An 18,473-nucleotide genomic window follows, 5' to 3' on the forward strand; every position below is an offset into this window, starting at 1 on the left:
CAAAGGTTCAAATACAGCCTCGGCTACTCATCAGTAACCTAACCTAGGGCAAGTCACTTAATCTCACTGAGCCTCAGTTTCCTCCCTTCAACAGTAATAGGGAAGTTGGAGGCAGGGGAGTATTTGAGGGAGTTCTGTTTTAGACATATTGAGTTTAAGATGTCTACTAGACCTCATTAGGGATGTCTGAAAGGCAGTTGGACATGCAAGACTGGAGGTCAGCAGAGAGGTTAGGGCAGGATAAGTAGATCTGAGGATTATCAGCCTAGAGATGGTAGTTAAATCTATGGGAGCTGATGAGATCACCAAGTGAAGAAGTATAGAGGAGGGAGAGAAGAGGGCCCAGGACAGATCCTGTGGGAAAACTCTAGTTAGAAGGCATGACCTAGATGAGGGTCCAGCAAAGGAGACTGAGGAGTGGTCAGATAGGTAGGAGGAGAACCAGGAAGAGAGTGATGCCCCCAAAACCTAGAGAGAAGCCACTATCAAGGAGAAGAGGGTGATCCACAGTGTCAAAGGCTGTAGGCAGGTCAAGAAGAATGAGGACTAAGAAAAGACCATTGGATTAGGCAATTAGAATATTACTGGCAACTTTAGAGAGTGCAGTTTCTATGGAATGATGATAGAAGCAGAATTTTAGAGGGTTAAGAAAATGAGAAGAGAGGAAGTAAGGCCAACTATTATAGTCTGCCTTCAAGGAGTTCAGCCATAAAAGGAGGAAGAGATATAGAGGCATCAAGGAGGGCAGGATCAAGTTAAAGTTTTTTTGAGGATGGGGGAGATATGGGCATGTTTGTAGGCAGGGGGGAGGGAGCCAGTAGACAGGAAGAAATTGAAGTGATAGAGTAGAGATGACAGGAGGACAATCTGTTAGAGGAGACACGATAGAATGGGATGGCTTATACAAGTAAAGGTAAGGAGTAAGGTCACCTCTTTGTGTGAGCCAGAGATGAAGGAGGAGATAGTGGCAGAAGGCATCTGAGTGATGTGAGATGAGGAGGAGGGAAGAAGAGGGAACTCATGGCAGATTGCCTAGCTTTTTTTAACCTGTACAATATGAAGCAAGTATCTCAGTTGAAAAGGTAAGGGTGGGGGAGCCAGGGTATGCTTGAGAAGGGATGAAAAGATTCAAAAGAATTGCAATAAAAGCACAATAAAGAAAAGATTTCCAATTTTACCAGTTTCTAGCTGTATCTCTGAGAGAGTCCTGCCCTGCCAAGGCAAAAACAACTCCAGATTAGAGGAAAGGGAAGATATTCTCCTCCAAAGAGAAATCCAAAGGCAGGTGGTTTGCCTGTCCTACCTCTGCCAAGCCCTCATTCCTCTAGAACCTGCTCTTCCTTCTCACTATGATCTCAAGTCTCTTGATCATCCCCTATTTTCCCAGTCCATCCATCACCCCTGTTCTGGCTTTGTTTTCTTCCCTACCCAAACTTGAACCAATGAGCAGCTACTTTAGCATCTAAGGAATTCTTTGCTTTTTCTTCCTTACGCTTTCTGTCCTATGAATCCCCAAGCCTAGGTAACCTCTATCATCTTACTCTGTGCAGAAGGCTCTCATCATTCCACTTTTTAAAAAAGGTGAAGGCCATCTGATATGACCTCCCTCAACTCCATTTCTCCACACTTTGAACCCTCTAAATGTCTCTTCCCATTCTCTCCTGTTTCTCAAGGTCTCAGAGGATAAGGCTGGCCCTCCTTCTTGCCAAAACTAACTTATTCATCTATGCCTTTGATCCTATTCCTTCCTGTCTTCTCCTTGTTCCATTCATCATTTCTTTCTCTTCTTGCCTGTTCAATTTTTCCCTCTTCTAGTTTCTTCCACTTTACCTACAAAGGTATCTCATCCTTTAAAAAAACTTTTCCTTTGACTTTTTTTACCCCTTCAAGGTATCATCCAATATTTTTCTTCCCCTTCACTGTCAAAATTCTTTAAAAAAAAGAAAAATAATCTAGAGTCACTGCATCAACTTTCTCACCATGAGCTCGTTCCTCATCTCCTACAGCCTGCTTTTGGTCAAGACCACACCATCTACAGGGTTAGATTAGTAACCACTCTTTTATTGAGACTTCAACTTTCATCCTCCTTGACCTTTCTGATGTACTGAACACTGTTGACCAGTCTTTTCCTCTTTCATTCTTGTGACACTGACTTTGCAAATTCTCCTCTTACCCTTCTGACTGTCCTGTTCCAGTCTCCTTTACTGACTGCCCTTCCTCCCACACATAAGTGGGAATGTCTCCCAAGGCTTTGTTCTCCCTCTTCTTTTTCTTCTCTTTGCTCTTTATATGAGCTCCCTTATTGATCTTACCTATTACCATGACCCTCTATATTGACTCCCAAATCTGCATCTGTAGCCTTGTTAGCCAAACTGAACCACAGTCCTGCATTTCTATCTGCCTGCTAGATATCTCTACCTGGATTCTCTATTATATATTATATATAATTATATATATATATAATTCCAGATGTATGAAACTATAATCATTACTTTTCCCTCAATAAATTTGCTCCCTCCTCACTTCCATATTTTCATTCATGATACTATCATTTTCCCAGTAACCCCTACTGCAAGCACTTTTAAAAAACTCTTCTCTCCTTCACCTCCTATATCCAAAAATTTGCTAATTTCTACCTATTTCTACCTCTGTACTATCTCCTCTCTACTCCCTCTTTAATCACTCACCCATTATTTCTCATTTTAATCTTCCTAAAATGCAAGTCTGACCACATCATACCTTCCCTTCCTCCCCTATTCAATAAATTCCAGTGGGTCCCATTATTCAAAATCAAATATAAAATCTTCTATTGGCACTGAAAGGCCTTCATAATCATGCCCCTTCCTACCTTTCTAGTCTTATACTTTACTCACCTTTACCCTCTTTGATCCAATGACACTGGCCTCCTTGCTTTTCTTCTAACAAAATGCTCCATTGTCCAACTCTAGGCTTTTTCACTGGCTATCCCCCATGCCTGCAAAGCTCTCCCTCTTCATTTTCCTTCAAGTGCCACTTAAAATCTCACTTTCTGTAAGAAGCCTTTCTTGGTCCCCCATAATGTTCCTGTTTTCCTTCTGAGATTACCTCCAGTTTACTCTATATCTATCTCTTCCACTAAACTGTGAGCTCCTTGAGGGCAGAAACTTTCTTTCTTTCTTTCTTTCTCTTTTTTTTTTTTTGCCTTTCTTTGTATCCTCAGAGCTTAGCACAATAGTAGGCGATGCTATGCTAATAAATGCTAGTTGACTGCCTGATTTGGGTTAATATCTTAGCTTCTGATTGGTTTCCCTGATTCCACTCTACCTCTTCCCATTCCAGCCATCAAACAAATACTAGAGTCATCTTCCAATGCACATGTTATCAAAAACCTTCAATGACTCCCCATTGCCTACCATATGACATTAGCCTGATATTGAAGGCCCTTCATAGTCCAGCTTCAACTTACCAGTCCTTCATCTCATACTATGGCCCTTTACAGACTCTACTTTCTTGTCAAAAAGTATTTTTTTTCCCATTCCCCATTCCCATCCTGTCTTCTACTAACTCCATGCCTTTCTTCTTCTTTTTTTTTTTTGGTGAGGCAATCAGGGTTAAGTGACTTGCCCAGGGTCACACAGCTAGTAAGTGTCAAGTGTCTGAGGCCAGATTTGAACTCAGGTCTTCCTGACTCCAAGGCCGGAGCTCTATCCACTGCACCACCTAGCTGCCCCTCCATTCCTTTATTCTTGCTAATCCCCTAATGCCTGGAACCAACTAATCTTTACAATTAACCTTTAACTTTTAACTTGTTGAAATCCTTCCCTTCTTTCAAAGCCCAGCTCTGATGCTATATGCCATACTGTTTGGACCTCTTCAGTGTGCTGATTATATTCTAACTTGTGTTTGTATGTTTTTGTATACTTCCCATCTCTCCTGTTAGGTGCAAGGGTAACAGTGTTGGGCTTGGCATCAGGAGAGGCCCTGGTTCAAATCCTATCTCCACACTTAGCACATGACCAGAAATAAATGTCTTAACTTCCTTCAGCCTTAGTTCCCTCATCCATAAAATAAGGATAATAGTCCCTATTGTACCTTCCTCCCAAGAATGTTGGGAGGCTCAAGTGAGTTAATGTAAGAATCTCTAATAATAATAACAATGATAATTAAAATTATATTATTATAAATAGTTAGCTTTTATGTGGTGCTTTAAGGTTTGCAAGGTGCTTTACATGTATTATCTCATTTGATTTGAGGTAGATACTATTATTAATTCCCACTTTACAGAAAAGGAAACTGAGGCCAAGCAAGTTTAAGTGAGTTGCCCAACATGAAACAGCTAGTGAGGGTCTGAGTACTCTACCCACTGGGCCACCTAGCTGCTTTTTACAATACCAATGTTAGCTACTATAAGATTCTTGAAGGCAGGAACTACGTCTTCTTCTATTTTTGTGTTCCCAGCACCTAGGACAGTGCATTCCTAAGCACACAAAAGGTATCTGTTGACCTGAATTGGGTTGAATTATAACACCCCTGCACCGAAGGGGGTAGAACTGAGAAGGCTTCCTGTGTGTGCTCTGGGGCACGGTTATAAATTGCCCAGCATAGCCAGCCAAGTAATTATTAGGGTGACCCTGAGAAGTTCACAAAAAAAGGGAGAAAGGCCTTGGGCAAAACTAAACAACCTAGAATAGGAGAAGAGTTAATTTTTTATTTGTGATAAGTGTGCCTGGGCTCAGTGACAGCTCCACAATTGGGACTTCCTGTGACTTTTCTGGAGTTCAAACATTAACCCACCTCCCTCAATCTTCCCCAATAACATCCCCCTTTCACTCAGCTGCCCTCTCCAAATGGTCTAGTTCTGAGCAGTTTAGTCATTTATTCTGCACCTAAAGAAGGAAATTCAAGCTGCCAAGTGTTTTGGGTGAGAGTGGACACTCACCTCAGATGGTGCTGTCTTGCCATGTCACATCTGGAGAGCAAGAAAAACAACTGGATTTTTAATCTTTGTCTATAAGTTCCTGTTTGTGCTCCCTCAGGCTACTTTTTTTAGGGGAAGGTCTGGGGCTCAGATAGGTTTCATAAATTTGGAGATCTCTTGAAGATATGGCAACTGAATATGGGAGTGAGAAGCACAGGGCAGAATGGCAATCATTGCACCCCTTCTTCCTGCCCGGTGAGAGGATATAGCCCTCCCCAAACTCACATGCCAGATTTGTCAAATTAATATTAACCAGCACTTTGAAAATGCTTTAAAATTTCCAAAGCACTTTATATACATTAACTCATTTGAACTTTATGACATCTTTACAAAGGAAGTACAGGTATTCTTGTCCTCACTTTACAGATGAGAAAAATGATACTCAAAGTGATGAAGTCACTTGCTCAGGGTCACACAGCTAGTAAATGTCAAAGGCAGGATTATTTTTGGATTAATGGTAGACTTCACTATATTATTTTGTTAGTAGAAGTAATAACAACAATAGCTGACATTTATGTTATTTATTAAGCACTCACTGCATATTAGACTCTGTGATAGGTTCTGGGGAGGCAAAGACAAATAAAATTCCTGACCTCAAAGAGCTTACATTTTGTAAGGGAAACAACCAATTCATATATAAATAAATAAATAATAAGTACAAAGTAATTTTGTACCTATTTGGGGTGGGGGGGCACTAACAGTTTCAAGTTTGCAAGGCATCTTACATAGATTCCATTTGAGCCTACAACAACACTCTGAGGTAATTATTCAGATGAAGAAACTATTGGTCAGAGAAATTAAATGGCTTGCCCATGGTCACACAGCTAGCATCAGAAGTGAGATTTGAATCTGGAATTTCCTGATTACAAGTCCAGAACTCTATCCAATTCTCCATACCACCTCTGTCTCCCATGACTACTCAAGCTGACTCTTGCTCTGTCAATATATTTTGCATACATTTCGGTGGGTGCAGACATTAAGACTTCTTATTTTTAAACCTTGTTCTTTTTGCATGTAGCTTCAGAGAAAAGCATCTCTGTCTAGACTTTGACTAGAATGGCAATGGTGTTGTGACAAAGAGGTAGGTATAGTAGATGGAAGACCTATCACCTTTCTCTTTTTTTTTTCTGAAATCATCAACTTGGGGGCAGCTAGGTGGTGCAGTGGATAGAGCACTGGCCCTATAGTCAGGAGGACCTGAGTTCAAATCCAGCCTAAGACGTATAACACTCCCTCCCTGTGTGACTCTGGGCAAGTCACTTAACCCCAATTACCTCACCCAAAAAAAAAATCATCAACCTAATGGGAATACTTTTGCAGAAATTGTATTATGAGAAAAACTGAGGCTGCTCCTACACAGGCTATACGAACAAAGTATTTGGCATAGATTACCCAACTGTATCCTTTAAGACGACAAGGTAAGATTTCTTGATCAGAAGGATGTCCATTTGGGTAAATTATCTACATGGAGCCAATGAACTGGCTAAATGCAAAGGAATAATGTGACAATGGCTTGCCCTGTACCTGATATGAGCTGCTCATTTTCAGAATTGTTCTTCCCTTCTTTTGACAGTTCCTGAAGGCACTGGTCTTCGGCGCTCTGCAGCTCTCGGAGCACATCACAGACAGGAGGAGGAGCACAAACCTGTAATTTCCAAAGCCAAATATACTGATTACTATCTTTATATCACATGACCAGTTTACTATCCCCCATTATGTAGTCAATGTCCCTGGGAAGGACTCCATTATCCAAACTGGGGTTTGTCAAGTCAACAGACATTTATTAAGGGCTTAGTATGTGTCTTAGTATGGGGGCAGCTAGGTGGCAGTGAATAGAACACTAGGCCTGGAGTGAGGAAGACCTGAGTTCAAATGTAGCCTCAGAAACTTACTAGCTGTGTGACTCTGGGCAAATCACTTAACCCTATTTGCTTCAATTTCCTCATCTGTAAAATAAGCTGGAGAAGGAAATGGCAAATCACTCCAGCATCTTTGTCAAGAAAACCCCAAATGGGGTCACAAAGAGTTAGGATATGACTGAACAACAAAAACAAGAGTGTCAGGCACTGTGCTAAGCACACTGTGGATACAAAGAAAGTCAAAAAATAATCCCTGCCCTCAAGGAGCTTACAGTCTAACGGGAGAAACAATATGAAAGTAACTATGTACAAACAAGATATCCTAGATATAGGATAAATTGAAGATGATAAACAGAGGGAAGGCACTAACATGAACAGGGATCAGGAAAGGCTACTTGCAGAAGGTGGGATTTTAGCTGGGACATGAAGGAAGCCAGTGAAAATGTCAGGGAATTAGAAGATGGAATGGCTTGTGCGATAAACAGCATGGAGTCCATTGTCATGGGATGGCAGAGTGCCCAAAGGAAAGTAATGTGTAAGAAGACCTGTCCAGAGCAAATCTTATTTTTAAGTGGGTCAGTGGCACCTACTCCAATTAAGTACTTGTTTTGTCGCCGTCTCTACAGACACTCAAAACTAACTTTTTGCACTTAGTCTTTTCCATTTCAGCTTTGTTGACACCTCAGCTTCCTTTGTTTACTCTGGATGCAGACAAGCTTTCGGGAACTTAAATATTTAACTACTTCCCCTGTTCCAGGACAGTCTGAGGGAAAATTGGATGTACCCTACATAGATTAAACTTTAGGAGGTAGTTCTGCAAGAGACTGGAAATGGCGGGGGGAGAGGGGAACGGACAGAAAAGATGGGAAACAAAAGGACAACTTCCTGGCTCTTCTTTACTTAGGTTTTCATGGAAGACTTCATTATTCTGCTAGATATGAATTCCCTATAAGCTTTCTAATTCTCCCTAGAAGTCCCATTTATTCATGTTTAAATGTAAGTAGAGTATAACCTTATAAGTGAATTATTTGAGATCAGGCGCAATCCAGATTGTATTCAAACATTTGGTCAATCCAGAAAGATGGGTCAAAAAGAGTTAGTGTGGTATAGTAGAAAAAACATGGAATTAGAAGTCAGAAAGCCTGGGTTCAAATTCTGTTTGCTAGCAATGTGATCTTGAGAAAATCAAGCTCTATCTCTGGACCTCATTTTCCTCATCTAGAAAAGGAGGATGCTGAATTAGATGGTCTCTAAGATCCCTTCCAATTCCAGTTCCTATGATTGTTTTCCTGCATGGGAGAGAGTCCGGATTAAGTCTGCCCAGTTTGCCTTCTGTCCCACAGCTTATAAATTATCATAAGTGGTATTTGAACCTAGGACTTTTTGACTCTCAGCCCCATTCTCTTCTTAATTGTCCACATTCCCCATCTCCCAAGAGCATCCAAGCTGACTTTTTCCTCTATCACTGTATTTCTCATACACTCCAATGGGGTAGGCTCTAGCCTAACATACTTCTTCTTCAGGCCTGATTCTTTTTTATATGTAGTTGCAGGGGAAAGACTTTCTGCCCAGACTTTAGTTGGCATAGTGGTAGTGGTGGGAGTGGTTGTGAGAGAGTAGGCCATGTAGTAGATGAGAGATCTATTACCTTCATTAAGTATTAATATCTTGGTATGTGATTGCAATGGAACATTACTGTGTTATAAGAAATGATGAAGAGAATGGTTTCAGAAAAGCCTGGGAAAACTTACCTGAACTGATGCAAAATAAAGTAAGCCAAATCAGGGGAACATTGTACACAAAAACAGCAATCGATATTGTAGAATAGTCAACTGTGAATGATTTAGATATTCTCAGCAATCCAAGACCATTCCAAAAGACTTAATGATGAAGAAACTAACTGAGTCTGAATGCAGATTGAAGCATACCTTTTTACTTTCTTTATTTGGCAGGGGGGGTGGTGGTGGTTGTGTTTTCTTTTGCAACATGGCTAATATGGAAATGGTTTGCATGACTTTACATGTATAATTGATATCAAATTGCTTGCCTTCCCAAGGAGGGGGGAGAAAGGGAAAGAATTTGGAGCTCAAAATTTTTAAAAATGAATGTTAAAATTTTTTATATGTAATTGGGAAATATTTAATGAAATAAAATATGTTAAAAACAAAAAATGAAGTATTAAAACTATGATATTCAAAAAGTATGCTTCAATATGCACTCAGAGTCCTCTATCTGGAGGTGGATAGCATTTTCTCATCATGAGTCCATTCATCGTGAGTCTTGGATCAAAGTAGTTAAGTCTCACAGTGAATTATTGTTACAATATTGCTCTTACTGGTGAAGGACCTTTATAGACCTGGAATGGTCCTCAGCACTACTGCTTTTGAGAGCCCCTTCTCCTCCTCATCCTGATCCTACCTATTCTTCACCTTCTCCCTTAAACCTTCTCTGCCTACACAGACCATACTGATCTTTTTCTTCTCTATATTCCTGTAATACTTACTGTCTGCAGCTTCAAATCTGCACTCAATAATGTATCATCTTGCACTGTGATACATCATAGTTCTGTCTCCTCAACAAAATTTTATGCTTCTTCTGGGTAGAAACTTTGTCTTCGCTTTCTTTTTAGCTTTCATGGTACTTGAATACCACGTTCAAAAGATAGTAGAATGCAATACTTGTTGAATTGATGAAAATCTAGGTAAAGTCCTTTAGTGGATATGGGCAATATATTATCATGGTCCCTATTTGAGAATTCAGTTTAGTGCCAGCCTAAACAGAGGTTGGTATGTTTTAACAATTGATTGGTTTTCACTTACATCTGTGACTGAATATGAAAATAATCTCTACATGAGTGTTTAAAAAATACTTTTGTGGTTTTGTCCAGATGATTAGATAACTTCTAAGTTCCTTCTAGCTCTAAATTTATGGCCGGCTAACAGGTCTTTCCTTAGAGGCTGCCCTTACTACATACTACCCCAGAGTGATTTCCTACATTTACACTAACAAACTTACACAATTTACATTAATACAGCTGACTTTTATATAGCACTTTCAGTTTAAGAGCACTTTACATACATTTGAACCTCACGGCAATTCACTGAGGTAGGTATTACAAGAGTTATTATCTCCATTTTACATATGAGGAAATGAGGTTCAAATAGAGTGACTTCCCAAAGGTAACGCAGCTATTAAGTATCACAGGTAGAATTCACACTCAGGTTTCTTCTGATTCTAAGCAAAGCATTAAAAAAAATTTTCATTATACTAATTCTCAATGAACCGAGATAGTCAAGATGATATTGCGTTTTTCTTTTCTTTTTTTGAGGGACCTTTATTTCCTTTATCATTGAGACTTAAATTCATTAGCTATTTGGAAAAGAAAGTTTCTTTAAAGTTGAAGGATTAGAAAGGAGATAATTGAAGTTTACAAAATCATGAAAATTAGTGAAACAGATTTGATATGCCAAATCTTAAAATACTATAATGGTGGGGCTTCCCTTGACACTTAAAACATGGTGGTTTTATGACAAATCAAAATGTAATACTAATTTGTACAATATGAAATAAATTTATGGAACTTGTTCTATAAAGTTTTAGTGGTTAAAAAGATACTAGAAGAATTTAGCCAAATACACAAACACTGGAACAATTTAGTAGAAGTAGAGATGTTTGAAGTATGCCCTTATTAACTTCTCACATTTAATTATTAAGTAAGCTAACAATTAGTGATAGAATGAAGACAATAAAATATTGCCTAGAATGCCTTGTGAGGCAGAAACTTGGACTGGATGGACTGTACGTATAACCTCAAAGAGTAATTTGATGTTCTTATGGTCTTGGTTACAGTCAGCCTTTTGTTTGTCATGTAATCATCAGACTGATAGGATCTAATCATTATGGGTTTTTCCGTGGTTTATGTGCTTCTCCAGGTGAGCTTGAGTGAAGGTCAGTGAAATGTAATCTTAAGTTGTTAAAGTATAGTAACAAGCATTTAAATTAGGTGATAGGGAGGGGAGAAGGGAAGAGAAAGTTCTGATCCAGAATACTTGATTTGTTTTTTCAGCAGCGTCATCTGTGAGCTGCCAAAAGGAGATGAACAGAGAATGGAATTTTTGCTCTTAGAGGGTCTATCCCTGTGGAAATGCCTATAAATGATATTAGAAACTAGGAATTTTCTAGAGCAGTGATCATTTTAAATATGGGTAATTTTGATATCTTTGTTCGGTTTGGTAACAACCACTCTTCTTTACCTCTCTCCCCTCCCTGAGAGTATTATTTGTCATATTTATTTCTTCTAATTAAGATATTTAATGTTTCCTTGCTCCAAAGGATCATAATTTAAATCGTCTAGGCACACTCTACACTAATCTGGATGAAAATTTCTATCCCACCTCTTTCCCTCTCCTCAATACTTAACAAATTAGTTCCACATTAATTTCAGTGGCCAAAAAAATATATTCATCAGTGCATCATCTGGTGGCCAGTTTTCTGCTGATGAACATCTAGAAACTTACCCCTGCTGGTCCCAGGATGACAGACATACAACTGTCCCCAACCTTGTACTAGAAACTATCTTGATGGGGCCTGCCAAAGCTTGCGTTCTGATGGCAAAGTCTGGGAAACTAGGGTCACCTCCACCCAATGATTAGGTGTGAGAGTAGGTCTTCAGTGGAAGTAAAGAGATTATATTTAAAATAAATTTGAGTGGGGAAGAGTAGAGAGAATTTTTTTTTTGGACAACCCATGAAATAACTAGAGCTTTCCCATGATGTTACATAGACTAAAATAAAATCCTTAGGCAGCTTGAGGGCATAGTGAACAGAGTGCTGGACTTAGAGTCAGAAAGACCTGTATTCAATTCCTGACTCAGAAAAAATCTATATGACCCTGGACAAGTCAGGTAATCTCACTCAGACTCAGTTCTCCTACCTTTCAGGATTGTTGTGGGCATCAACTGAGATAGTGCTTTGCAAACATTAAAGTGCTACGTTAATGATAGCTATTGTTATTGTTATTATGATTTTTAATTGTCATAGACAATTGGTTATTTGAAAAGGCACATTGTTGTTAAACTTTAAAAAGAAGGATAAAATGAAAATCCACAAACTTCTTTCAGAAAACAAAGGTAGAGTTTTCAAAGGCAAGAATAATTAAAGATAAATTGATATATTGATCGATAGACAAACATATATATATGTATATATATGTGTATATATATGTGTGTGTATATATATATATATATATATATATATATGTAGGGACCAAACCCATGATTTCAGGCAGCTTGAATTGATAATTAACTGATGATAATTAACTGATGGGGGCAGCCATGGCTGGTTCTTTGGATACTTGCCAGGAAAGCCCATAATGGCAGTGGGAAATAGGGCTGCAATTACATTTTAATAAGTCAGAGAGGGTATGGGGACAAATGGCAAAAGGGGTACAGAGGAAGATGGCAGAGGTAGCATGGGGCAAAAAGGGGCAGGGGGAAAGGCAGAGAGTCTCACTCTTATAACCTTGGATTGGAGTTGAGATATTAATGTAACATGGACTTGATGGACATAGAAGACTGCTCAGAGGCAGGAGCTTGAGGTTTCATTTTTGTTTTGTTTTGTGAGGCAATTGGGGTTAAGTGACTTGTGCAGGGTCACACAGCTAGTAAGTGTCAAGTATTTGGCCTGAGGGCAGATTTGAACTCAGGTCCTCCTGACTTCAGGGCTGGTACTCTATCCACTGCGCCACCTAGCTGCCCCATTGAGGTCTCATTTTTGTAGGTCTTTTGGGAGAACAGACTAATTCTTATCTGTGCTACTTTGGGGTTAGTTCATTAACATATCTAAATCATATCAAAATTGTCAGTAAAACTTTAAAGTTAACATGTTCACAACATCTCAAAATTATCCACACCATTTGGTGAACTGCTGATCTTTACCATGGTCTGGAATTTGCCTGGGATTTACATATGTTAGAACCAGGTGACCCTGCCAGCCTTGTCTTGAAGGTTTCTGCTGATTCAGCACATATTACCAGGATGTGAATTTTGGTAAATATATGATACAACTTGCAAATTATGCTCCTTTGATCTTTGGAACAATTTGTATGTGACTTTCAGGTTCCCCTTTTCAATATTATTTCCTTCAAATGCCCTTTTATACTGTCTACTTATAAACTTACTTACTTACTATACTGGCTAGAAGGGCAGCAGTGGTCAGGGGGACCAGAATAAGACGCAGTTTTAACACAGAGCTTCCAGATGAAGAAACTCTCTCAGTCAATGTACATTGGCACCTTCACTGGAATGCCCTGAAATCATAGGTTCCTAGCTGAATCTATTGTGTTGATGTGTTAACAAATATATGTACATACATATATTTTTAATATATATAATCATGTGGTTTTTCTAAGTCAATACTAGGCCCATAGGGATCCTTATGTATGGTCTGGTAGCCCTTATTTCTATTTGAGTTTGACACCACTAGTTTAGAGCACTGAGAGGCCAAGGGATTTGCCCAGGGTCTCACTTATGGTTGTTCAGCCATTCAGTCATGTCCAACTATTTGTAATCCCATAGACTGGCCCAGGAGATTTTCTTGACAAATATACTAGAGTGGTCTGCCATTTCCTTCTTCAGTGTGTCCCCATTGTACAGGTGATGAATTGAGGCAAATAATGGTTAAATGATTTGCCCAGAGTCACACAGTAAGTGTTTGAGGCTAGATTTGGACTCATCTTTCTGACTCCAGGCCCAATGTTCTATCCTCTGCACCACCCAGCTGCCCTAGCCAGGGTCACACAGACAACATATATCAGAGGTAGAATTTGAATCTATATTTTCCTGGCTTTGAGGCCATTATCCATTAGACAGCAAGATGGTTAGAGTGCTAAGTCTAGAGGTAGGAAGGCGTAAGTTAAAATCTGACCTCAGACACTTACTGTGTGACCCCAGGCAAGTCATTTTATCTCTGTCAGCCTCATTGCCCTCATCTGCAGAATAAGGATAATAGTAGTAGTACCTCCCTCTCAGGTTGTTGTGAGGATCAAATGAGATAATAATTGTAAAGCACTTAGCACAGTGCCTGGCACATAATATAAGTATTAGCTATTTTTACACCATGTTACCTCTCTCCCTTTCTCTAAAGGTAAGCCAAGAGCTCCAGGAGTGACAGCACCCCCAAGAAACTTGTCCTGCTTCCAGCCTAGCCCCTATCACCATCATCCCAGAAAGTAGCCCCTGTGGATATGCAACGGGCAACTGCTTCTGTGGCCACAGCCAAAGTTACTCAAGACCTAGGAAAGGAAGTTTTTGCCATCAGTGTCCTTGGCACTATCAGGTGGTTCAATATTGGGGGAAAAAAAAAACCTGACATGATTTTATCAGTGGAAATTACATTAAGAAAGATGCATTACCATCTGCTTTGCTGCCACAACCTAAAAACCATGAGATCTTTCCATTTGACTTGCATATTAAACATATATGCTGTTCCCTACCACCACCACCACCATTAGAATTTAAGCTCCTTGTGAGCAGAGACTGTTTTAATATGCTATTTTTATTCCCACCACTTTTTTGTACATAGTAAAAACTAAACAATTGCCCATTCATTCATTCATTCATTCATGCCAGGCATTTTCCAACAGCTTAATGAATCAAAGCATCTTATGTACACCTGCAAACAGGAAGATAATGTATAATGCTGAAGAGAGCTTGTGATATTGACTAGACTCAGATTTTTCCATGGTATCTAGGCATCCAGCTATAAAATATAAGCAGTTACTTGGACAAGGACATGAACTTAAAGCTTCTATCAGTGTCACTTAGAGTAAGCAGACTTTAACAGCTGGACAACATCTTCCACGGCACAGAAATATATACTTTGTGGGAAAAGGGGAGAAAGAGCAAGAGTACTGAAATACGTGCTTTCTTCAAGAAAGAGGAAACAGACAATTTAAAAATAAAAGTAGCTTAGCTGGCTTCTTTAATATATACTTCATGAGGTTGTTGTGAGGCAAATGCTTTGGAAAGCTTACATCAATTGAATTATCATGAGTTATTTTGTTATTTATTTTCCAAACAGCAAACACTAAAGGCTTTCAATTATTTTATGTTGTCCCAAAATCACATTATCAATATTACAGTAGAATCCTATAATAACATGGGATTGTTATTACAAAGATATGTCATATATCCAATTAATGCATACAGGATGAGCGCACCAAAACCCAATTTAAGCAGATGCTAGGCCTATGAAGGAAAGCGGGAGAGAAGGAAGGAAAGGAGGGAGAGAGGAAAGGAGAGAGAAAAAAGAAGAAAAAGAGAGAGGGAGGGAGGAATGAAGGAAGGAAGGGAAGAAGAGAAGAAGGAAGGAAGAAAAGAAGGAAGGAAGGGAGGGAGGGAGGAAGGAAGAATGAATTTCTTATGGGCAAACACTGGGCACACAAATAGAAAAGCAGAGCAAGGACTAGCTCTTGCTCATATTCTAGGGGCTCACATTCTAATAGGAGAGATAACACATATAGAAGGTTTGAGATGCAAATAATATAAAAAGGCTTTGTTGTCCTTGGGGTGCAGCAGTAAGGTATCTGGTAATGCATCTTCTTTAATATCATTTCCATTAATAAAGCCATGTTGGGTTTCTGACATCGAGGCATTTGACAGTACTAAAAATTTTGATTGGTGAGAACTTTGTTTTCCAGATCTTCAAGGGCTGTGGCAGCTGGGGAGTCTCTGGCTGCTGCACATGGCAGAAGTAGCTAGATCCAATTGCTGCAAAGGTTCTTTCCCTGGTTGACCATTGTAGGGAATAGACTGGAAGCAAGGCCAGGGATCTTAGAGGAGAGAGGGGCAGGGAAGCTGCTGCTATTCCCAAGGTTCTTGGGCTTAACCATTCCTTGGCAGCAGTTAGTCATTATGTCAGTGTTTATAAGTGGTTTTCCTGTGTTAATTACTTCTGTTTCTTCATAATTTGACAAGCACTGGCTATTCCCACTCCCCATCCCCACCCAAAAAAACCCAAAAACCCAAACAACTTATTATTTTTTACCAGATGAGCAGCAGTAGCTTGGAAATCACAAAATTAGAGAATTTTAGAATTGGATAGGATCTTAGCAGTCCTCCAGTTCACTATCTACCCAAACAAAATATGGAGGACATTTTAAGCTATTCTCATCCTGAATATCTACATTACATTATTACTCTACTTTGCCCTTTCCTTCTTTCTTGGGAAGTCAATTACTATAATTGTCTCTTCTGGAAAAAAGATATCTAATTCAACCAAGGAAACTGCCTCTGGTGCCCTGTTGGAAAGGATTCCTAGTCCTGGTTTGTTGTTGGGAGTGGGGGGAGGTGAGCAGTCACTCCACATGGATCCCCCCAATTCTCAAAGTATTCTAAAAATTCACTTTGTTTTTTTAAAAACTCCTATTCTCCCCCCCTCACTTTTTTTTTATTTTGGTTGTTGTTCAGTCTCTTCAGACTCTTTGTAACCCCAATTTGGGTTTTTTTGGGACAAGGATACTGGAGTGGTTTGCCATTTCCTTCTCCAATTCATCTTACAGATGAAGAGACCGAGTCAAACAGAGTTAAATGACTAGCCCAGGGTGAGTTTGTAAATGTCTGAGGCTGGGTTTGAACTCATGAAAATGAGTCTTTCTGATTCCAAGAGAGTCTGAAGCAACTCAACAACAAACAACAAAGGAATTTTCCATTCAATTCAGCCATGCTTTATTAAGCATGATCTCTATGCTAGGGAAAGTGGGAAATAGAAGTAAGTGTAAAGCACTGTCCCTGCCTTGGAGGAGTTTGCAATCTAGTTGGGTAAATAATTTAATATACATGAAACCATTAGATAATAAAATGATATATGAATAAATGCGAAATTTCCCCCATAGAGTTAGATAAGCTGTTATAATAAAATATGTGGCATAGTGGAATAAGCACTGAACTTGGAGCAGGAGATCTGGGAGCTAAACCTGGCTAGAAGGATCCTTGAGTATAATTTAATCTAAACACTCTCACTTTATACACATGAAAATAGAAGCCCAAAGGAATGAAATAATATTTGGGTACTTGCTCAAGATCACAATTAGTGGCTGAGCACTTCAGGTTCCTGGGTGTCATTTTTTTCATACATAAAATGTTGATAGGTGGGTGTTTAGATGATTTTGAATGTCCTTTCCATCTCTGATTCCCTATGAAGATAAAGGCATCGTCTTATAATTTGGTCTGGAAGCTATTCCTGACGTAATACAGAAGATTTGTTTTTCTGCCCTGGGATAAAACTAAAATTGTGCCTTGGTCTTATATCTTATTCACCTCCTCTATATTGAAAGAAAAGGTCTGATTATTTTTCCTTTTTATTGATACAATCCCCAATGTGCTTTCAATAATATCTCTCATAATGTACCACTGCCCAAAACATTCTAAATGAGGGATCATGAGAGAGAATAATACAGCACTACACCTTAGCTATTTATTGTTTGTTAAAAGGAAGAGTGCCCACTTTCTAAATTATTGTCAATGTCATCTGATGTTTTTGTGGGTTTTTTTTTAAATTTAGCTGAGCTTTGTTTCTGTTTAAAGTAGTCTTCATTTATCTAGCAGTAGTGTCTGGGTATGGTTCAGCTTTCTTCAGTGTTTATCGCTTCAGATATGTTTTCCCTTATTTCTTTGAATTTTTCTTGTTCATAGATCTCTCTAATCCTGAATTTCTAAACCTGATTGCTTAGAGATAACTAACTACTCTCCAATGATAGGAAGTCTGCTACAAACAAGCAAGAAGGAGATGTGCAGGCACAAGGTTAAAGATGCTTCCTTACCAAATGTCACACTGATTTTGACAAACCATTGTTCGATTTTAACTTCCCAGTTGGGTTTTGCTGTTCTGAATCACCCCAAATCATCCATAGTAGTTATTTTGCTGTTGTTAGTATTGTTGTTGTTTGCTTATTTATTTGTGCTTCTGAGTGTGTGTGTGTGTGTGTGTGTGTGTGTGTGTGTGTGTATGGAAGTGTTGTGGTAACCTCTTTCCATTTTCATTGAAAAGTGGGGATGGGAGGTGGTGGGCATTTAGCAGTGAGCTTAATCAAGACTGCAGGTGAGAAAACATTAACCAGAACAGCTTTGCATGACTAACTCCTGCAAGAATGTCACAGACACACCAGTTTAAAAAAAAATTTTCCTGGCATAGAAATTGGCATTGAGGTTATTGATTGAGTTGGCCCTGTGGGGGTTCTCTCATACTCATCCATAGAAGAGGCAAGGTCATAATTCACAGCAAGAGGACTATCAGTGAAACATCAAGAAAAACGTTCCTCAGGGTTCTGGGGTACTAAGACATAGATTCTTCTACTTTAGGGACTTTTCTGAATAGAAAGTAATCTTCATTCTGGAAATGATTTGGATTTCAGTGCTATCCAGAATTAGGGGGATAGGTCTCCAAGCTGGGAGCCAGAGAATGGAGAACTATTGGTTAGATTTCACTGGCATTGATTAATCACTTCGGCTAACAAAATCCACACAATAAAGCAGATAATCTCATCTCTGAAAGAAGAAACAAGCATCCATCCACTTTACCCTGGGCTTTCTCATCCTTCCTTGCTGCTTCTTGGACCAGATTTGTAGAGGCTGAATGTTGCCCTGAAGGTTCATTAGGGTG

General features: G+C 39.2%; 1 protein-coding gene across 1 annotated transcript in view; it reads right to left on the reverse strand.

The window, feature by feature from the left end:
* SCTR (secretin receptor) overlaps positions 1-18,473 on the reverse strand; it is a 77,754-nt gene that overhangs the window by 58,483 nt on the left and 798 nt on the right. The window contains exon 2 of the mRNA XM_027854678.1: positions 6,482-6,602. Coding sequence (XP_027710479.1) covers positions 6,482-6,602 — 121 coding nt within the window. The remainder of the gene's footprint in view (positions 1-6,481; positions 6,603-18,473) is intronic.

The sequence above is a fragment of the Vombatus ursinus genome, unplaced genomic scaffold, assembly GCF_900497805.2.
Source record: "Vombatus ursinus unplaced genomic scaffold, bare-nosed wombat genome assembly UNPS02010548.1, whole genome shotgun sequence".
NCBI lineage: Eukaryota > Metazoa > Chordata > Mammalia > Diprotodontia > Vombatidae > Vombatus > Vombatus ursinus.